A 23,854-nucleotide genomic window follows, 5' to 3' on the forward strand; every position below is an offset into this window, starting at 1 on the left:
CTCCCTGTATTCTCTCGCACCATCTGGATTGTATCGTTTACACTTTAACTCTCTTCTCCTATCGCAGAGCTTCAGCACTTCCTTTGTGATTCATGGCTTCTTTACATGGCGGTGTTTGCCCAGAAGCTCAGAGGCGGTCTCAGTGAAAGCTGTATTAAAGGTGTCAGTTGAGGAGTCCAAATCCAGGTCTGTATCATTCAGGCAGATCAGCGGTGCAAATTTCCCTCCGATGTTAGCTGCAAATTCTTTTGCCACATCTGGGTCCTTTAGTTTCTCAAGGTCAAACTTGACCCTGATTTGTCAAATTCCTTTTACACTATTGACGACAGCATCTTGTTATTCATAAATTGGAAGATTGCAGATTTATTTTTTAAGACAACACCACCTTGCATGAATTGCAAGAAATCCTGCAACATGCATGGGACAAATGAGAAATATGATTAACAGTATGCGCCAGTGATGCTTGGAACAAGAAGGAAGACCCACACATTATTAAAAAGACATTTCATAATCTGCAGTATTCCTTTTCATTCGTTCTCTGAACCTTATAACCCTCTTTTTTTTGTGAATGAACGAAAATTCATCATGAATAGCTTAATTGAAGTCAATAGTGTTTTTTTTTTATTATTATAAACCTAAACACTGAGAAAAAGGTCTCAAACACAGAAAAGTGTAACTTTTATTTTGTCATGTAATTTCAGAAATTGCTGTATTTTTCAGGGAAAATGTTTTAAGAAACAGTTGTCATGATGCGTAACTCATCAATGTATGTTCCAACTTTGCAAGCAGCAGAATTGATCATGTTGCTTTTTGGATAATACACCAAAATGTTTTAGGGGGAATTATTTGTTATTGTTATGAACCGTATTGGAAGGACGATTTCTGATGTTTTACTGTTACCTTCTTTTTTATGGGCTAATTTGCATTGGAATCAGTTTAAGTTTGCCTGACTTATAATTGGCGAAAATTATTTGTTTTTTGTTACTGGGCGTGTCAATAAAGTTCCAACTCAAACTTGCGTAATTAAGCATGCGCCAGTCCTGCATTACGAAACGCGGGTAAGTGCTGTGGCCAACTAAGTCCATTTTATATCAATACACGGATGTTATGAGCCTTATTTTTCACCAAACCGAACAAACTTTAGCAGAGTTTCTTCCCTGACTTTTTTTAACTGCATAAAAGAGCATTTTGAGTGTATGCATATGTCCGTACGTAGGGGTGTGTGCAGATGACTGTATAAGTAAGGAGGTATGGAGTGATAGACGTACGAATGAAGAGATATAAATTTTAGCAGTACGTGGGTTGAAAATGAAAAAAAAAACCCAACAACATGTAGCGCACACACCCCACCCACAGTCCCGCATACACACACAATGTTACATAACGTTCAGTACCTGACCACCTTTTCTCTAGTATCTCTTTTGCGTTAACAAACCGGCAACCTTCCAAAGCGTCAATGACTGTCTTTCTCGTCGCTCTTTCTCCATTTCTTTGTAGCCACTTTTGTAACACTTGATTTGACTGATGTTTAAAATCCCTTGTATCTGCTATCCGCTCAGCATTCTCAATATCCGTCTCATGTATGCTAAGTTCCTTGAAGAGATGCTTTAGCTCATCGCGTCGTAGTCCGGCTTTGCTTGTTACATCATTTAAGTCGTCTTCAGACACCTTAATATTCATACCTGCAGGAAAGAAAAGCATTACAATATTATGATTTGCCTTTATCAGTCAGCATTATCAGGCAGCATGTTGCCTGCGCAGGCAACATTGTATCACACAATGCAATGCTCTATTTAATAGACCCGATTATGAAGATTATAACGCGAACACTTTCAGAAGGCCTTGAATCTTTGTGGATATCGCGATTGGACTTTTCACAAGGCTCTCTCTCAAACCAAATCAGCTGATAAAGTGTCCACCGCACACGCGACGCAAGGTACGGTGAACCTAAACGCGGTAGGAACGTGACTATACCTTACGTATCTGGACTGTCGGACTGAGACACTTCGCAGAATTTTCAAAGATCAAGGAATTCCAGTGTCGTTCAAACCAAAGAACACCTTGCGGCAAGCGCTGGTCCATCCCAAGGACAAACAACCAAAGGACAAACAAAGCAACATTGTGTACGCAGTTCAGTGCAAGGACAGTGGATGCGAGTACCTTTACATAGGGGAGACCAAACAGACCCTAGCGAAGCGCATTTAACAGCATAGGAGAGCTAGCACTGGTTGCGGAGACTCTGCGGCACAGCACTTAGACAGCACTAGGAGGAAGGAGCCTTCACTTAATAAGGGAGGCGGGCTACTACACAAATTGGCAGGGGCCTATTGTTCAGCGATAAAGAAGATCCCTCAGAGGTTTGGCTCATCTTCGACCTGTGACGTAACATCCTCTTCACAGGTCAACGACCTTTTGCCGCTTTAACATCAGTTGGCCTGATGATGCATCCGAGTAGGATGTGAAATATTGCCACTCACAAAAAACGTAAATCCAGTAGATCAGATTATAACTTTAATTTCATAGTTATTTAATAGACCGTTATTTCTTGGTTAAAGGCCACTCCAAATATCTGGAAAACACATTAAGTTAGGAGGTGTGTAAAGTTTGTTGGTATTGAGGTGAACAATAACTGAACATTGACTTGATCATATTTTAAGCCTACTTAATTGGGGTGCCCTTGAAAGTTTGCCTGGTCAACTGGATTGGCTTTAAGGGTACAGGCTATAGGAATAAAGACAAATCGAACATATTATTGTTTATGCCATAATATTGTAGTCTTTCAACCCTTTCATAACTGCAGCTGTGTAATTTACAAAATTCCCGCTAAAAAGTGGTTCTTTTAATTTTTGAAAATACATTAAATATCGGTCTGGATTTTTCGTACTGATCATACTATAATGATCACCAGACTATACTGTTCTGATCACACTATAGACTGGGTTGACATGAGACGTCAATTGCCAGGCAATCTGTCTCTATTGTTCCTTGCCCGGTCATATACCCACGGATCATGTTGTGTTCAGGGACCGTGCTTTAAAAAAACCCGCCAGATCACAATAAGGCCATTGACCTGTGTAGTGGTCATACGTTGCTCGCTCAACCATAACAGTATGACCGTCCCTAACAGCGACTCATTAATAATGCGTTGCATCAGGTCACGGACTATATTCAATAATTCTAATCCTTTCTTTGAAGTCAATAGATGAAAGAGAGGCCTTGAAAAACAGGTGTGTGGTTCTAGATAATATTTTATCATTAAAGCTGGTGATATAAGATATTTCTAGGAGGCGACACTTATTAATTCATAACGCTCACATTTTCATAAATGCTATTGTACGGTTTATCTTGCTGAATGCTGAGAGCAAGGGCTGGTATTATCCTCTCCTGGTTATTGCACGTTTATGGGCCGGTATAGTTCGCGGTCACATAACTCACATTTTACCATGCTGGTGTGCTTGCTGTTATCATACTGTACTTATAATATTGCATTTGTATGCTTTGGTTAAATTTGAAATTGTATCATAATCCGGGATCTCCGATTTCCTCCTGCTTTCAAATTCGGCGATAAGTTATCAAAAACTTTCTTCATCTAATGAACTTTTGGGAACTGCTGAGATAATTAGTGGATGTTACAATCTAAGTGGGGATATGTTTGCGCCGGATTCGGCAACAACCGGCCTAGTTGATGATATCTGATTCTGATAATTCACCAGTGGCAGCGAAATTACAGCGCTTTGAATCCTCTGGTGCGCTATATAAATCTAATATGGATTTAATGTTATTTATTTGTTTTATAAATATTTCTTGTAAACACAATCTAATGTGGTGCTTACTACATGTAGAAAGCCGGGTCTGCAAATGTTCAGTGCATGAAGCTAGTAAAGATATAGCTTCATGTTTAGTGTAATCAAATAAAATAGCAAAGCTGGATATTATACAATCGGGATGCATTCCTTCTTGTTATGGACGACAAGTATTAACTTTGATATTATTATGACAATATCCATTCCCTTCTCAATTGATTATACTTTCTTTTCGAAAAATAAACCATAGAGCCTAGAGGCCATGATATAAACCTATATTCGGTATGCGGAAACCTTCCACGGTTCGGGCGGCGCTCGCACTCGCATATTCGCTAAACTGCCGCCTCCTTCATTTGCCAACCTTTATCGAGGGGCGAGTTTGAGGTTTCATAGTCATAGGCCTACCATTTTTCACCCTGATGTGGCAGTGACGTCAACGCGTTGAAGCAGCTGTTTCGCTCGCGCATCTATATGGCGTCTTTAAGCGCGTGCACGTGTACCCCAGCGCTTTGACCGAACGCTAGTGATTATATGACTGTGCCCAATACGTGGATTTAGGGATTCTCTACCGGAAGTCAATTTGTGCCAAAATTCCTTCCCACAATGCAATAGGCGTATTACATAACAAAGGAGAGTAATTAACCTGCGAACTGTATCTATTGTTATGCAATACGCCTGTTGCATTGTAGGGAGGAATTTCGACACAAATTGACTTCCGGTAGAGAAACCCTGAATCCGCGTATTAAATGCTCACTGTACTGACATTGAAAAATGGTATAGCATATCGCAAACCAGCCAAATTTGTCATAGGTTTGAATTGCTAGTAGAAAAACCGTGAATATAGTGTCTCAAACTCTGAAACATCTGATAAGAACCTTGTCCTTTTTACTGGTTAATGTGAGTCGGTAGTCTTCGCCATTTTTGGAATATACTACAACATTCTCTGGGCAAACATCGGGTCAAATGTAAGTAAATAGTTAAAATCTTCTAAATACAATAATACCAAACAGCCATGGACATGAAGTCAAGGCTACGTGAGAAGTTTGGGGTAGGTCAAGCGTTTCCATAAAAAACAGGCAAAATGATGTCCAAAATTCCATCTTTTTATCACAACGCGATATATTACAAAACAGCATTTTCAGAGGGCCTACGCTGGTTCTTTCAATTCTAGTTTAAAATCTGTTCGTCAACTGCAGTCTGATTTGGTAGCTATGTTTTCATCAAAGTCTTGGGAACTAATGTAGACAGTTGTTTTGTTAGAAAAACGGATACTGTTAAAAATATCAGTATTTACGCGAGCGACATTTTGAGTGTGTAAAATGCATTGAAAATTGTCGGCTAAAGAGTGCATAAATTAAAATCGCGAACTGTAATATGTTTTCAAAAACATACCACCTTTTTGGGGCAATCGCTGAAACCGAAATATGCCATTCCTGGACAAAAAGTGCGTGAGATTTAATGACTATGAACTTGGGACGCCGAAACAAATGTTTATATTGGTGTTGGGCCTTTTGTAATGATACGATAATTAGGCCCCAAATAGTGGCTTTCATTTTAACTGTCATTTGTTAAACTGAGATTTTTACTTTTTGAGAAAATTTTTTTATCGAAAAACTTTTCTGAAAATGCCTACTTAATGCTCAGTACCCTTAAGAGTAAAGAATTGGGTAAAATATATAATATTGTCAATGGATGTACAATCAGTGGTATTTTTTCATTCATCAATTTTAATTAAAATAAAGGTAATTTGCATATTTATATTAATTTTGTCAAAAAACCGTTAGAAATTGTTTTGTTAAAATTATTTTCCTCCCGGTGAAATCAGAGGAGGCTTAAATACACACCCACAATGCACTATGATTGGGAAATTTGATTGCAGCCAACGAGCTAATAGTCAAGACTTATCAAATTAAATTTGATTTTCTTATAGAAAACATTCATATTGTCCCACTACATTAATTTTATTCACAAGTCTCAATGTTTTGAATGTAAAATAAAAGGATGAAAACACCAAAAGTGGGTAATGGTGAATCCAACGGACGAGGACACAAAACACATCAAGGATAAATAAATGATACAAAAGGATACCTTGAATATATGAACAACTGGAAAGAAAAAAGCAAGGTACACCAACTTGACGTGGGGGAACAAGTAAAATACAGACTAGACAGTACGTAGTAGGGGGGGGGGACAAAATAGGCATTAGAAGTAAAAGTGCACTTGAACAAGTGATGAAATCACTGTGCACATAAGCAGACATGAAAAACCAAACAACCAATATAGGCCTAAAAGCAGGCAAAGTTCGATGGCCAAAAATTGCTAATTCCAGAACCCACGGAAGTGTCAGGAAAACAGTACAAAAGTACACTGGAGTGATGAAAATGAGCAGTAAATTATGAACGAAAATATGTCAATTTAAGAACATTAGTTTGTCATTTCCTCATTGATTGCAAAATTACCTGTTATGTATTATTTATAGTTAAAAGACCAATTAATGCTGTTACGAGTCTTAATGACTCTAGGCCAAAATCACCTTTTACCCAAATTCACACGAATGCACAACACACTGTTTGATTAAGCTAACAAAATCCAAGTCTTTAATTGAAAGCAAAATATGATTGACTCATGTACATGAACAATTTATGCACAAACAATATAATCACACAATCACAATTTTAACTAATCAGTACTTAGCCAGCAGTCTTCTTCTAGGTGATCATAGAGTTATTAGAGAGATTGCGATGTCCTATACGCAGCACGCGGACCGTACGTTTTAACGTACGTTTTTACGTACGTTAATACGGTGCTAAATATTGCTAGTCTCGGTCCCAAACTGGATTGTGCTCATTCGTCACGAAGGAGAACAAGGCGCCTGGAACAAAGACTATAAGCTACTATAATAATCTGATCTAGATCAATAAAAGGCATAGTGATTGAAAAAATAATGGTTAGGTGACAAAAAAAAAAGAAACCCTGTTCTACGGGCGGACGGACCTTTCAAGTAGTGTCGGTAGGTCGGCCTATTTTGTTTCTTTTTCTTTTTTTGAAATGACCCAAAAAATCACAAAAATCTATGATAATTTGCAATTTGAGAAAAAATGTTCCTGAAATTTCCGAAATTTGGATCGGCATTCATTTGTACAGGAAATTGTTTTTTCCCAATTTGTTCAAATTCTGGGTCGGTCGGGCCCGTAGAACAGGGTTTTCTTTTTTCGTCGCCTTAGCGCAGGCTACCGAGTCTCTGCCTAATTCAAACAACACCCCAGCAAACACAAAAACGTTTTAAAAACGTTTTAAATAAGTTATATTTTGGCTTTTGGTTTAGGTAAAAACGTTTTAATAACATTAAAATGTCGGGTTATGTAAAGGTCATGATAACGTTTTAAAACGTTTTGTATGGAAACACACTACAAAAATATTTTTAAATGTTTTCAAAAATTGTTATTGTAAACTATTTTTGCAAACATTTTTACAAATATTGTGTCAATACTTAAATAACATTATGTTAAAATATTTGAACCCAGCAAACACAGAAATGTTCTTAATTTTTTTTTTCAAAATCTTTTAATAACATTTAAATGTCGGGTTATATAAAGGTCTGGAAAACGTTTTTAAAACGTTATTGAAAATATTTTGGGCAAACATTTTTCGCAAAATGTTTTTTCAACCCCAAAATAACATTTTGTTTAGAATGTTTTGTATCAAGTTTTCAAGAATGTTTTTGGAATGTTATTAAAACGTTTTTATACCCTTTATATAACCCGACATTTAAACGTTTTCTGTAAAACATTTTTTGTTTGCTGAGCAGTAGATTATCAAAAAATGTTTTTTAATGTTATGAAAACGTTTTATACCCTTAATATACCTTTTATATAACCCGACATTTAAACGTTTTCTGACAACCTTTCATAACCTTTTGTGAATGATGTCGAAAACGTTTTGTGTTTACTGGGACGCTTTTGATTTTTACTAAAAACCAAGGTTAACATGATGCTTAAACTTAATTGTATTTTTGTGCTCCCCAAATATTATAGTTGCCCAAAAACATATATTTTGGTAGAATAAGCATCGCTACATCCATATATCATGACTTTGCTTTCAAAATGAGACTTTTTTCGTCCTGAAAACTGGGCGCGTTGCATGAACTTCGACATGAGGTAAAATCAGCATATTTCAACGTAGCACCTGCGTTTTATTACACGTTGGAATCCAAAATGTGAAATCGCAATGTCATATTTATACGCACATATCACACACATTTCAATGGGCAATCTCTGCGTATGGACATCGTTATAAATTTGGTCAATTTTAACACATCGCTGCACTTTTATACCCGCATGCAGAGCATGCAGGGTATATTCTTATTCTGTGGTTTCTTATACCCGCATGCAGAGCATGCAGGGTATCTTCCCATCCTGTGGTTTCTTCTCCTCCTCCTTTTCCTCCTCCTCCTTCTCCATCAAACGCATCATTCTGTCAAGGCTAGCGCTAAAACTACAAAGGCCCTGGGGCCCATGTGTGGTACACTTATGGGCCTTCCCCCGTAGAACTGCCTTTTGCCCATCTTGGCCCCCGAGGTCAAAGGTCACGGGCCCCAGGAGCCCAAATGTGAAAATACAAAGCACGCCATTTCTCATCAAATGAAGCAGCCTCAGGGCGCTGAGTTGGTACACTGATAGCCCTAGGGGTACTCTATATTTACAAATATACAAGAGCCCCATATGTTATATATTATGGGCCCCAGGGGCCCAAATGTTAAAATATGGTGCAACAGATTGACAAGCCTAGCTCTAAAAGTACAAGATCACTAGGGCTCATATGTGGCATATGTATGGGCCCTAAGTTGTAGATGTGCATTTTGCCCATTTTGGCCCCAGATGTACAAGGCTGGGGGCCCCAGGGGCCCAAATTTTAAAACAAAGGGCCGGCCGTTTCTCAACAAATAAAGTAGCTACATGGTTCAGATTTGGTACACAGATAGGTCTTTAGTATTATATTGTCACATGTATATATAATCCCCATATGTCACATAATATGGGCCCCAGGGCCCCAAACGCTAAAACATAGGGCCGGTCGTTACTCAGTAAATAAAGCAGCTACAATGCCCAGCTTGAGTCTACTGATAGCACTTGAGAATCATACTTCAACATATGTACATGAGCCCCATAAGTCATATATATTGGGCCCTAGGGCCCCAAATGTTAAAACAAAGGGCCGGCCGTTTCTCATCATATAAAGCAGCTTTATGGCTCAGAGTTGGTACACAGTTTGCACCTGAGAACTACATTGTTATATGTACATATGAGCCCCATATTGGCCCCAGGGCCCCAAACGCTAAAACATAGGGCCGGCCGTTACTCAGTAAATAAAGTAGCTACAGTGGCCATCTTGAGTCTACTGATAGCACTAGGAAATTATACTTCAACATAATTATGTACATGGGCCTCATAAGTGAAATATTATGGGCCCCAGGGCCCCAAATGTTAAAACAAAGGGCGGGCCGTTTCTCATCAAATAAGGCAGCTTCCGGGCTCAGAATTTGTACACAGATAGCACCTGAGAATTATATTGTTACTAACACCCACACACCCATCCACCCCACACACGGAGGACTAAACAGACAGATCGTATGATATCATAATTGGAAATACCAGCGTGATGCGTTAAGGCTGTTCCAGTTAAATTACATACCCATTGGCTGTTCCATTTAATTTACATACTCCCTCTGAAATGGCCCCCAAAAAGGCTGTTCCGTTTAATTTACATACTCCCTCTGAAATGGCTGTTCCATTTAATTTACATACTCCCTCTGGAATAGTTTCCCTGAATCATATTGCATAGCCTCACTGTGAGTAAGAGAGACTGACAACAGCACCCTATGGAGAATAAGAGAGACGACTCCCCTGGGAGGGAACTTTTTACAATATATTTATTTTAAAAGGGCATTTCGTGATCCACAGCCTCATCCCCCCACTTTTCTCAAAAAAAGTTGAGATTTTTACATCACTGGAAACCTCTGGCTACATAATGTTTATGTACAAAATATTTCTTGCAGATTAATTCGTTTAGCAAAGATATCGTGAAATTTGAATTTCGTTCTGGTGCACCAGAACGAAATTACAACACATCGTCTATGGAGCAGTGTAATACACATAATCATGCATAACTCACGAACGCAAAATCGGAATCAACTGAAATTTTGGGAATAGGTTTTTTTCGTGAATATCTAATGAAAAATGACATAAATAGAGGATGCTAGGATCACGAAATACTCCTTTAAGTGCTACGACAGTGCAACCTACATTCAATTAAAGCTTGTGACTTGGACTTTCACTTTTACACATACAATTTCTTTATTTTAAGTCCTCAGCAAATAAGGACTGTAAGTTTGGGTACACCGATAACATGCGGGTAGAGCCGTATTTGTGTACAAATACCCGCATGCGAAGCATGAACGGGTATATTGTTATCCTTATACCCGTATGCAGAGCATGCAGGGTATCTTCTTATCCTTGGGTTTCATCTTCTTCTCCTCCTCCTTCTCCTCCTCCATCAAACACATCATTCTGTCAAGGCTAGCGCTAAAACTACAAGGGCCCCAGGGCCCATATGTGGTACACTTATGGGCCCTACCCCCTAGATGTGCCTTTGCCCATCTCGGCCCCAGAGGTCAAAGGTCACGGGCCCCAGGGGCCCAAATGCAAAAACACAAACCATGCCATTTCTTATCAGATGAAGCAGCCTCAGGGCCCTGAGTTAGTACACTGATAGCCCCAGGGGTACTCTAGAAATACAAGTATACATGAGCCCCATATGTTAAATATTATGGGCCCCAGGGCCCCAGATGTTAAAAATAAGGGGCAACAGATTGACAAAGCTAGCTCTAACGCTACAAGGGCACTAGGGCTCATATGTGGCACATGTATGAGGCCTAAATTGTAGATGTGCCTTTTGCCCATTTTGGCCCTAGAGGTTCAAAGCTAGGGGCCCCAGAGGCCCAAATGTTGAAACAAAGGGCCGGCCGTTTCTCAGCAAATAAAGTAGCTACAGGGCTCAGATTTGGTACACAGATAGGCTTTCAGTATTATATTGTCATATGTATATATGTACCCCATATGTCACATAATATGGGCCCCTGGGCCCCAAACGCTAAAACATAGGGCCGGTCGTTACTCTGTAAATAAAGCAGCTTTAGGGCTCAGAGTTAGTACACAGATTGCACCTGAAAATCACATTGTTATATGTACATGTGAGCCCCATATATTACATTATATGGGCCCCAGGGCCCCGAACGTTAAAACATAGGGCCGGCTGTTACTCTGTAAATAAAGCAGCTTTAGGGCTCAGAGTTAGTACACAGATTGCACCTGAAAATCACATTGTTATATGTACATGTGAGCCCCATATATTACATTATATGGGCCCAGGGTCCCAAACGCTAAAACATAGGGCCAGTCGTTACTCAGTAAATAAAGCAGCTACAGTGCCCAGCTTGAGTCTACTGATAGCACTAGAGAATTTAACTTCAACATAATATGTCCATGGGCCTCATAAGTCAAATATTATGGGCCCCATGGCCCCAAATGTTAAAACAAAGGGCCGGCCGTTTCTCATCAAATAAAGCAGCTTCCGGGCTCAGAATTTGTACACAGTAGCACCTGAGAATTATATTGTTATTAACACCCACATACCCCCCTCCCCACCCTACACACGTAGGACTAAACAGACATATCCGTATTATAATGATTAATATAATAATTGGAAATAACAGCGTGAAGCGTTAAGGCTGTTCCGGTTAAATTACATACCCATTGGCTGTTCTATTTAATTTACATACTCCCTCTGAAATGATCCCAAAATAGGCTGTTCCGTTTAATTTATACTCCCTCTAAAATGGCTGTTCCATTTAATTTACATACTCCCTCTGGAATAGTTTTCCCCTAATCATATTGCATAGCCTCACTGTGAATAAGAGAGACTGACAACAGCAATCTATGGAGAGACAAGTTCTTTATTTTAAGTGCTACGAGAGTGCAACCTGCATTAAATTAAAGCTTGTGACTTGGACTTTCAATTTTTACACATTTTCCACCCAATTGGGCGACTTTTTACAATTTCTATATTTTAAGTCCTCAGCAATTTGTACACAGATAGCACCTGAGAATTATATTGTTACTAACACCCACGCACGCACCCATCCACCCCACACACGTAGGACTAAACAGACAGATCGTATTATATCATAATTGGAAATACCAGCGTGAAACGTTAAGGCTGTTCCAGTTAAATTACATACCCATTGGCTGTTCCATTTAATTTAAATACTCCCTCTGAAATGGCCCTCAAAAAAGGCTGTTCCGTTTAATTTACATACTCCCTCTGAAATGGCTGTTCCATTTAATTTACATACTACCTGAGTAAGAGAGACTGACAACAGCAACCTATGGAGAGTAAGAGAGACGACTCCCCTGGGAGGGGACTTTTTACCATTTCTTTATTTTAAGTGCTACCACAGTGCAACCTACATTCAATTAAAGCTTGTGACTTGGACTTATACTTTTTACACATACAATTTCTTTATTTTAAGTCCTCAGCAAAAAAGGACCAAGTTTGGGTACACCGATAACATGCGGGTATAGCCGTATTTGTGTACAAATATATAGCCTTCTAGTTTGGTTTCTTTATCTATGCCTGTGCAACAGGGCATAGATATTCTGCTTATGCTCTTTAGTCTTCTCCTTCTTCTCCTTCTTCTTCTCCTTTTCCTGACCATTCATATTGACAGGTCTATCTCCAAAACTACAAGGGCCCTGGGGCTCATATTTGGCACAAAGATTGACCATACCCCGTAGGTGTGCCTTTGGCCCATCTTGGCCCTATAGGTCAAAGGTCACGGGCCCCAGGGGCCCAAATGTAAAAATACCAATCATGCCATTTCTCATCAAATAAAACAGCCTCAGGGCCCTGAGTAGGTACACTGATAGCACTAGAGGTACTCTATATTTACAAGTATAAATGAGCCCAATATATCTTAAGTTATGGGCCCCAGGGCCCCAAATGTTAAAATAAGGAGCAACAGATTGACATGGCTAGCTCAAAAACTACAGGGGCACTGGGGCTCATATGTGGTACACCTATGGGCCCTAACTTGTCGATGTGAGTTTTTGCCGCCCATTTTAGCTCCAGATGTTTAGGGCTAGGGGCCCAATAGGGCCAAATGTTAAAACAAAGGGCCGACCGTTTCTCAGCAAATAAAGTAGCTGCAATGCTCAGATTTGAAACACTAATAGGTCTTTAGCATTATATTGTTATATGAATATAAAAGCCCCATATGTCACATAATATGGGCCCCAGGGCCCCAAACGCTAAAACAAAGGGCCTGCTGTTACTCGGTAAATAAAGCAGCTACAATGCCTTGTGTTGGTATACTGATAGCCCTTTTAGCATTAAACATATTATGGGGTGTCAGGATGGGTTAAGGGCGTCATGGTGTGTTAAGGGGGGGGGGGTTAGGGGGAATCACAGGCATAGATATTCGTGTTTGGTCAAACACAACTGTGCCATCTAGTCTCCTTCTTCTCCTCCTTCTCCTCCATCAAACACATCATTCTGTCAAGGCTAGCGCTAAAACTACAAAGGCCCTGGGGCCCATATGTGGTACACTTATGGGCCCTACCCCGTAGAAGTGCCTTTTGCCCATCTTGGCCCCAGGGGTCAAGGTCACGGCCCCAGGGGCCCAAATGTGAAAATACAAAGCACGCCGTTTCTCATCAAATGAAGCAGCCTCAGGGCCCTGAGTTGGTACACTGATAGCCCTAGGGGCACTCTATATTTACAAATATACAAGAGCCCCATATGTTATATATTATGGGCCCCAGGGGCCCAAATGTTACAATATGGTGCAACAGATTGACAAGCCTAGCTCTAAAAGTACAAGATCACTAGGGCTCATACATGGCATATGTATGGGCCCTAAGTTGTAGATGTGCCTTTTGCCCGTTTTGGCCCCAGATTTACAAGGCTAGGGGCCCCAGGGGCCAAAATGTTAAAACAAAGGGCCGGCCGTTTCTCAGCAAATAAAGTAGCTACAGGGTTCAGATTTGGTACACAGGTAGGTCTTTAGTATTATATTGTCTAATGTATGTATAACCCCCATACGTCACATAATATGGGCCCCAAGGCCCCAAACGCTAAAACATATGGCCGGCCGTTACTCAGTAAATAAAGCAGCTACAATGCCCAGCTTGAGTTTACTGATAGCACTTGAGAATTATACTTCAACATTATGTACATGAGCCTCATAAGTAAAAAAAATATGGGCCCCAGGGCCCCACATGTTAAAACAAAGGGCCGGCCGTTTCTCATCAATTAAAGCAGCTTTAGGGCTCAGAGTTTGTACACAGATTGCACCTGAGAATTACATTGTTATATGTACATATGAGCCCCATATACCACATAATATAGGCCCCAGGGCCCCAAATGCTAAAACATAGGGCCAGCCATTACTCAGTAAATAAAGCTACATGGTTCAGATTTGGTACACAGATAGGTCTTTAGTATTATATGTCATATGTATATAATCCCCATATGTCACATAATATGGGCCCCAGGGCCCCAAACGCTAAAACATAGGGCCGGCCGTTACTCAGTAAATAAAGCAGCTACAATGCCCAGCTTGAGTCTACTGATAGCACTTGAGAATCATACTTTAACATATGTACATGAGCCCCATAAGTCATATATATTGGGCCCCAGGGCCCCAAATGTTAAAACAAAGGGCCGGCCGTTTCTCATCAAAGAAAGCAGCTTCCGTGCTCAGAATATGTACACAGATAGCACCTGAGAAGTATATTGTTACTAACACCCACACACCCACACACCCATCCACCCCACACACGTAGGACTAAACAGACAGATCGTATTATCATAATTGGAAATACCAGCGTGAAGCGTTAAGGCTGTTCCAGTTAAATTACATACCCATTGGCTGTTCCATTTAATTTACATACTCCCTCTGAAATGGCCCCCAAAAGGCTGTTCCGTATAATTTACATACTCCCTCTGAAATGGCTGTTCCATTTAATTTACACACTCCCTCTGGAATAGTTTCCCCTGAATCATATTGCATAGCCTCACTGTGAGTAAGAGAGACTATTACCAATTGGCTGTTCCAATTAATTTACTCCCTCTGAAATGTCCCCAAAAAGGCTGTTCCGTTTAATTTACATACTCCCTCTGAAATGGCTGTTCCATCTAATTTACATACTCCCTCTGGAAAGGGGGACTTTTTACAATTTCTTTATTTTAAGTGCTACGATAGTGCAACCTACATTCAATTAAAGCTTGTGACTTGGACTTTCACTTTTTACACATTTTCTGCCCAATTGGGCGACTTTTTACAATTTCTTTATTTTAAGTCCTCAGCAAATAAGGACTGTAAGTTTGGGTAGACCGATAACATGCGGGTATAGACGTATTTGTGTACAAATATATAGCCTTCTAGTTATACCCGCATGCGAAGCATGGACGGGTATATTGCCATCCTTATACCCGCATGCAATAGCATGCAGGGTATCTTCCCATCCTGTGGTTTCTTCTCCTTCTCCATCTCCTTCTTCTTCTCCATCAAACACATCATTCTGTCAAGGCTAGCGCTAAAACTACAAAGGCCCTGGGGCCCATATGTGGTACACTTATGGGCCCTACCCCATAAAGTGCCTTTTGCCCATCTTGGCCACAGAGGTCAAAGGTCACGGGCCCAAGGGGGCCCAAATGTGAAAATACAAATCACGCCATTTCTCATCAAATGAAGCAGCCTCAGGGCCCTGAGTTGGTACACTGATAGCCCTAGTGGTACTCTATATTTACAAATATACAAGAACCCCATATGTTATATATTATGGGCCCTAGGGGCCCAAATGTTAAAATATGGTGCAACAGATTGACAAGCCTAGCTCTAAAAGTACAAGATCACTAGGGCTCATATGTGGCATATGTATGGGCCCTAAGTTGTAGATGTGCCTTTTGCCCATTTTGGCCCCAGGTGTACAAGGTTGGGGGCCCCAGGGGCCCAAATGTTAAAACAAAGGGCCGGCCGTTTCTCAGCAAATAAAATAGCTACATGGTTCAGATTTGGTACACAGATAGGTCTTCAGTATTATATTGTCATATGTATATATAATCCCCATATGTCACATAATATGGGCCCCAGGGCCCAAACGTCAAAACAAAGGGCCGGCCGTTACTCAGTAAATAAAGCAGCTACAATGCCCAGCTTGAGTCTACTGATAGCACTTGAGAATCATACTTCAACATATGTACATGAGCCCCATAAGTCATATATATTGGGCCCCAGGGCCCCAAATGTTAAAACAAAGGGCCGGCCGTTTCTCATCATATAAAGCAGCTTTATGGCTCAGAGTTTGTACACAGATTGCACCTGAGAATTACATTGTTATATGTACATATGAGCCCCATATATCACATAATATTGGCCCCAGGGCCCCAAACGCTAAAACATAGGGCCGGCCGTTACTCAGTAAATAAAGTAGCTACAGTGGCCAGCTTGAGTCTACTGATAGCACTAGAGAATTATTCTTCAACATAATTATGTACATGGGCCTCGATAAGTCAAAAATATGGGTCCCAGGGCCCCAAATGTTAAAACAGGCCGTTTCTCATCAAAGAAAGCAGCTTCGGGGCTCAAAATTTGTACACAGATAGCACCTGAGAATCATATTGTTACTAACACTCACACACCCATCCACCCCACACACGTAGGACTAAACAGACAGATTGTGTTATACCATAATTGGAAATACCAGCGTGAAGCGTTAAGGCTGTTCCAGTTAAATTACATACCCATTGGCTGTTCCATTTAACTTACATACTCCCTCTGAAATGGCCCAAAAAAGGCTGTTCCGTTTAATTTACATACTCCCTCTGAAATGGCTGTTCCATTTAATTTACATACTCCCTCTGGAATAGTTTCCCCTAATCATATTGCATAGCCTCACTGTGAGTAAGAGGGACTGACAACAGCAACCTATGGAGAGTAAGAGAGACGACTCCCCTGGGAGGGGACTTTTTACAATTTCTTTATTTTCAGTGCTACGACAGTGCAACCTACATTCAATTAAAGCTTGTGACTTGGACTTTCACTTTTTTCACATTTTCTGCCCAATTGGACGACTTTTTACAATTTCTTTATTTTAAGTCCTCAGCAAATAAGGACTGTAAGTTTGGGTACACCAATAACATGCGGGTATAGCCGTATTTGTGTACAAATATATAGCCTTCTAGTTGGGTTTCATCTCCTTCTCCTCCTTCTCCTCCTTCATCAAACACATCATTCTGTCAAGGCTAGCGCTAAAACTACAAAGGCCCTGGGGCCCATATGTGGTACACTTATGGGCCCTACCCCGTAGAAGTGCCTTTTGCCCATCTTGGCCCCAGAGGTCAAAGGTCACGGGCCCCAGGGGCCCAAATGTAAAAATACAAAGCACGCCATTTCTCATCAAATGAAGCAGCCTCAGGGCCCTGAGTTGGTACACTGATAGCCCTAGGGGTACTCTATATATACAAATATACAAGAGCCCCATATGTTATATATTATGGGCCCCAGGGGCCATATGTTAAAATATGGTGCAACAAATTGACAAGCCTAGCTCTATAAGTATAAGATGACTAGGGCTCATATGTGGCATATGTATGGGCCCTAAGATGTAGATGTGCATTTTGCCCATTTTGGCCCCATATGTACAAGGCTAGGGGCCCCAGGGGCCTAAATGTTAAAACAAAGGGCCGGCCGTTTCTCAGCAAATAAAGTAGCTACAGGGTTCAGATTTGGTACACAGATAGGTCTTTAGTATTAAATTGTCATATGTATATATAACCCCCATATGTCACATAATATGGGCCCCAGGGCCCCAAAAGCTAGAACATAGGGCCGGTCGTTACTCAGTAAATAAAGCAGCTACAGTGCCCAGCTTGAGTTTTCTGATAGTACTTGAGAATTATACTTCAACATATGTACATGAGCCCCATAAGTCAAATATTATGGGCCCCAGGGCCCCAAATGTTAAAACAAAGGGCCGGCCGTTTCTCATCAAATAAAGCAGCTTCAGGGCTCAAAGTTTGTACACAGATTGCACCTGAGAATTATATAGTTATATGTGCATATGAGCCCCATATGTCACATAATATGGGCCCAGGGCCCCAAACGCTAAAACATAGGGCCGGCCGTTACTCAGTAAATAAAGCAGCTACACTGTCCAGCTTGAGTCTACTGATAGCACTTGAGAATTATACTTCAACATAATTATGTACATGGGCCTCATAAGTCAAATATTATGGGCCCCAGGGCCCCAAATGTTAAAACAAAGGGCAGGCCGTTTCTCATCAAAGAAATCAGCTTCCGGGCTCAGAATTTGTACACAGATAGCACCTGAGAATTATATTTTTACTAACACCCACACACCCATCCACCCTACACACGTAGGACTAAACAGACAGATCGTACGTATTATATCATTATTGGAAATACCAGCGTGAAGCGTTAAGCCTGTTCAGTTAAATTACATACCCATTGGCTGTTCCATTTAATTTACATACTCCTCTGAAATGTCCCCAAAAGGCTGTTCCGTTTAATTTACATACTCCCTCTGAAATGGCTGTTCCATTTAATTTACATACTCCCTCTGGAATAGTTTCCCCCCCTAATCATATTGCATAGCCTCACTGTGAGTAAGAGAGACTGACAACAGCAACTTATGGAGACTAAGACAGACGACTCCCCTGGGAGGGGACTTTATACAATTTCTTTATTTTAAGTCCTCAGAAATAAGGACTATAAGTTTGGCTACACCGATAACATGCGGGTATAGCCGTATTTGTGTACAAATATATAGCCTTCTAGTTATACCCGCATGCGAAGCATGGACGGGTATCTTCCCATCCTGTGGTTCCTTATACCCGCATATACCCGCATGCGAAGCATGGACGGGTATATTGTTATCCTATGGTTTCTTCTCCTTCTTCTCCTCCTTCTCCTTCTCCTTCTCCTTCTCCTTCTCCATCAAACACATCATTCTGTCAAGGCTAGCGCTAAAACTACAAAGGCCCTGGGGCCCATATGTGGTACACTTATGGGCCCTACCCCGTAGAAGTGCCTTTTGCCCATCTTGGCCCCAGAGGTCAAAGGTCACGGGCCCCAGGGGCCCAAATGTGAAAATACAAAGCACGCCGTTTCTCATCAAATGAAGCAGCCTCAGGGCCCTGAGTTGGTACACTGATAGCCCTTGAGGCACTCTATATTTACAAATATACAAGAGCCCCATATGTTATATATTATGGGCCCCAGGGGCCCAAATGTTACAATATGGTGCAACAGATTGACAAGCCTAGCTCTAAAAGTACAAGATCACTAGGGCTCATACATGGCATATGTATGGGCCCTAAGTTGTAGATGTGCCTTTTGCCCGTTTTGGCCCCAGATGTACAAGGCTAGGGGCACCAGGGGCCAAAATGTTAAAACAAAGGGCCGGCCGTTTCTCTGCAAATAAAGTAGCTACATGGTTCAGATTTGGTACACAGATAGGTCTTTAGTATTATATTGTCAAATGTATGTATAACCCCCATATGTCACATAATATGGGCCCCAGGGCCCTAAACACTAAAACATAGGGCCGGCCGTTACTCAGTGAATAAAGCAGCTACAGTGCCCAGCCTGAGTCTACTGAGAGCTCCTGAGAATTATACTTCAATATAATTATGTTCATGAGCCTCATAAGTCAAATACTATGGGCGTCAGGGCTCCAAATGTTAAAGGGCCGGTCGTTTCTCATCAATTATATTGTTACTAACACCCACCCCATACACGTAGGACTAAACAGATCCACAGAGAATAGCGTAATAATATAGATGACATCAACGTTAAGGCTGTTTAAATTACATACCCATTGGCTATTCCATTTAATTTACACACTCCCCCGGAAATGGCCACAAAACAGGCTGTTCCATTTAGTTTACATACTCCCTCTGAAATGGATGTTCCATTTAATTTACATACTCCCTCTGGAATAGCTTTCCCCTAATCAATTGTATATTGTGAATTTCAATCTATCAAATTGCATAGCCTCACTGTGAATAAGAGAACTGACAACAGTGAGAGTCAAGGGGTGTCATGGTCGGTCAAGGATGCCATGCTAAAGTTAGGGTCAAGGGGTGTCATGGTGGGTCAAGGGTTGCCATGGTTAAGAGGTGCTATAAAATATGGTTGGTCCGAGGGTGTCATGGTGGATCTATGGTGGGTCAATGTTGTGTAGTTTGACCCCCAGAGGTGTCAAATGAATGACAAATAAGGTACATTTTTAAAAAACCCATGCAGGGTTGTTATAAAATTAATAAGAAAAATCATAAATTTTAGGTTCCTTATTTCAAAAGTAGGCCTATACAAAAAAATCCAAAAATTTAAGAATCTGTGAGCGTAGCGAGCCAAAAAAATTGATTTTTTTACCTTTTTTTTTTTTTGGTAAAAAGGTCTAAATTTGGGGAAGAAAGTCCACTTTCCACAGATTTGCTACGTGTGATGGTCCGGGCGGTTTGTCAAAGTATAGTATTTAGTCTGTCAAGACACCTTTTATTCTTAAAGGCACATTCACAGATTTTGTCACTCACAGATGTTGTGAAATTTGTAGGATGTATTTATTTTGACTTCATGTGCATGTGCGTGCATGGTATGTATATGTAGGCCTACATTTAACATCAAAATACCACAGTTGCAACACTATTAATGTTTATTTTCACAAATCAGGAAGTTTTGTGAAAATTATATGATCTGGTACCGGTAATACTTTTTATTAGCGCTTACCAGAGAAGATGTAATGAAAGACATCTTCTGTGCTCTTACACACTAAGCCTACTCAAACTTGATGTCTTCTTCTTTTTGGTTGAGTCATATTATTATTTAAGTGCATACCAACTAGGCCTAATGGGCTGGGTCTAACTATTTTATCCATGCATGCTTGATATAGGGCCTAAAACTTAATAAAACAATAAAAGCTCGATTAGGGCCTAAATGGCTGTGCTCTTACACACTAAGCCTACTCAAACTTGATGTCTTCTTCTTTTTTTTTGATTCATATTATTATTTAAGTGCATACCAACTAGGCCTAATGGGCTGGGTCTAACTATTTTATCCATGCATGCTTGATATAGGGCCTAAAACTTAATAAAACAATAAAAGCTCGATTAGGGCCTAAATGGCCATTACAATTGGGATCCCAGCAGGGGCTCTGGGACCAGGGGGGTATACTCAAGCTTACGGTAGTATTGGTAGGGATGTGCCTACGAGAATCTGAAAGTGGGCTATAGGTCTATCCCTAGGCCAATAAAAAAATCCAAGCGAATTTTTTTATGCACGAAACACAGATTTTTAGCTAAATTTAATTGTATTTTGAGCAATGTTTCATGATTTTTTAATGCAATTTGGGCTCCAGTTAGGGGAAAAGAAACTTGAAAAAACAAACAAACAAACAGCCATAGGCCTACCTATGCTTCTTTAATATACCAAAATTGACAAATGAGCTATCATTATAGGCCTACAAGAAGTCTAAAATAGAGACCATGCATAGTGCAGCACAGCGCAGACTATTATACCGTATAGCGGTCGGACATTCCGCTACCTTATACCCTTTGCGAGGTGCACCGGAAAATGCATGTGCTACAAAATTTTCGGAGCATTTTTCCTTTGTGATGTTCATATCAGCCTGATCAAGACTCACAGAACTGGGCTCAAGAGCGGACATGTGAGTGGACATATCAAAATGATTTTCCCTCCGGGGTCTTCAGAAAATTAAATGTTTAGAAAAACTTGTTCAAATCAAAATTTCCGAATATCCCTTTAAAGCCTTCCCGTCATGAGTCCAGCTTCGGGCCTTCTAGACAGACTAGTGGTGTACGTGTACTTTTGTCGCTAGTAAAAATCACGTGCGCTGAGTACACCAGGTGCAACCGGATCCAGTGATGCCAACGCCGCGCCTTAGGCGCACAATTGGGCTACTTGGCGATCACTTGGCGCTACTTTTGACAGTGTCAGGCCGCGGCAGTATTAAATTTGATGTATTTTCCTTTCAATTTAGCCGATTTATAAAGGTTTTGAGTCTCTAAAGCTCCAAATTGCAATTACAATAGGTTTTATGACCATTTTTTATTGATCGGTCAGTAACTTCCTAGTAAGTACCGGAAGTTTAAAAGTCAAGTTTTTTTCCGACCAATTGGGTGATTTGCGTTCTAAATTCGGGTAAATCCGCCCAAATATCCGGTATTGGGCGCTTTTTTTTTAAGCTTAAAAAATTGGGCGACTTGAGAATTCTTTACCGCGGCCTGGCGAGTCAATGCGCCGCGCCTTGGCGCTGAAAGGTTTTGGCAACACTGGATGGATCGAACCGCAGAGCCAGGCAGAGCACAAACACAAGTCACAAGATCGTATCGCAACAACAGTAAGTAGTGTGTTATGCATTTATATCAGTGATTTTTTACTTCTATTAGTGAATTAAACGATAATTTTATATTTTGAAATACATCCCGGCGTACCGGTACTGTGAATGATGTTAGATAATGACGGCTATGTACAGTCATGGAAGTAGTAGCATTAGCCAAAGAATTAACTTGGGCTAAGCTTAAAGACCCCGGGCTAAGACTATAGGTACCGTACCAGTTGTGTTCACCCTTGTCATGCCTGTAGGCCTATCGTAAGTAAAGACAAATATGTCAAAATTAAAACAAGCACCCATGCCTGCCTCTTTAGCTCTGATTTAAGATCTTATTTGTTGAAATAGGTTGAGAATTAAAGCAATATCATAACAAAATAGATTAGCATTTCTTTGCCATAAAATGTTAGCTTTTACTGTCAGATATATCCCTTTTATTTTTGAGCCGAACAACTACGGCAAAGCAAAGAAAATTGGAATTTACTACCAGCGCACATGTCGCCAATACGTAGGCCCTACCACTCCTTCGGTCATGTTGTGGTACGACCCTTTGTTGTGTATATCACCATCCCGCACGCCGTGACGTACTGTGTGTTATGAACATCGTGTATGCGTTCGACTAATAATTCCATCGTAATAATAAAGCGCTGAATCGGCCATTTATTCAAAATCACGGATTTTGACAAAACTACAGCACTTAGAATCTTCATTTTTGCAGGGTATATTGGTTTAATAAAGTACAATTTAATCGTGTAAAAAAGGAATTTTAAAAATTCAGTGAGGGCGTCTTCCTCAGCAAATGTTATAATATGGCTTTAAAGAAACGGTGCGTCGGTGATCTAAAAACCTAATGAAGAAACGAAGTCAAAATTCGCCTAGAACACAATACATATTGTGACGGGATTCGAAATATTAAATATTATCATTTAGTATCCTTTAACTTTACTATCCCAAATCACGTAGTGCGCCTTTAATTCGTTCTGCATTACGTCATTATCAATCAATCAATTATCTGGTAATGAGCCGCGTTGATTGGCTGCTTACCACGCGGTCACGCCAGGGTGGAAATTTCCCCACTCTGGCGTGGATCGTTCTAGGTAATTATATTTCTCTTGTTCTTTCGTTATTCGTTTATTATTTTTATTATTATAAATGGTTCTAGGAATTAAATCATTCCAAATTCACTTAGATTATTATGTATAGAACACGCAGAGGTGATTTAGGGGTCGTGAAATTAATTTTAGGATGTATTTTAAGCGTTTTTGTGTGAGCAACTCGAGTGATGCTTGTTGTTTTACTTTTCCATGTGTGTGTGTATACGGAAAGCATAGCATCTCAATCTCTCTACAATATATTTACATAGAAATATAAAAGAACTGGCCGGTCAAGGAAACCTACATAAATACGTTGTCTATATCCCGGGGGGGGGGGGCACTCAACTTTAGAAGTGACGGGTATGTGCCTACCGGAGTCGCGAAGTAGGGGCCTATCGGGTACAAAGCGTTATTTTAAAAAAGGGGGTCATTGGGTACAAACAAAATAAAAAAGGGGGGTCATTGG

General features: G+C 40.5%; 1 protein-coding gene across 1 annotated transcript in view; it reads right to left on the bottom strand.

The window, feature by feature from the left end:
* The window catches only part of LOC140144786 (uncharacterized), a 294,427-nt gene that overhangs the window by 182,593 nt on the left and 87,980 nt on the right, over positions 1-23,854 (bottom strand). Inside the window, exon 3 of the mRNA XM_072166591.1 lies at positions 1,395-1,682. Within this exon, the coding sequence (XP_072022692.1) occupies positions 1,395-1,682 (288 nt within the window). The remainder of the gene's footprint in view (positions 1-1,394; positions 1,683-23,854) is intronic.

The sequence above is a fragment of the Amphiura filiformis genome, unplaced genomic scaffold (assembly GCF_039555335.1).
Source record: "Amphiura filiformis unplaced genomic scaffold, Afil_fr2py scaffold_81, whole genome shotgun sequence".
Lineage (NCBI taxonomy): Eukaryota > Metazoa > Echinodermata > Ophiuroidea > Amphilepidida > Amphiuridae > Amphiura > Amphiura filiformis.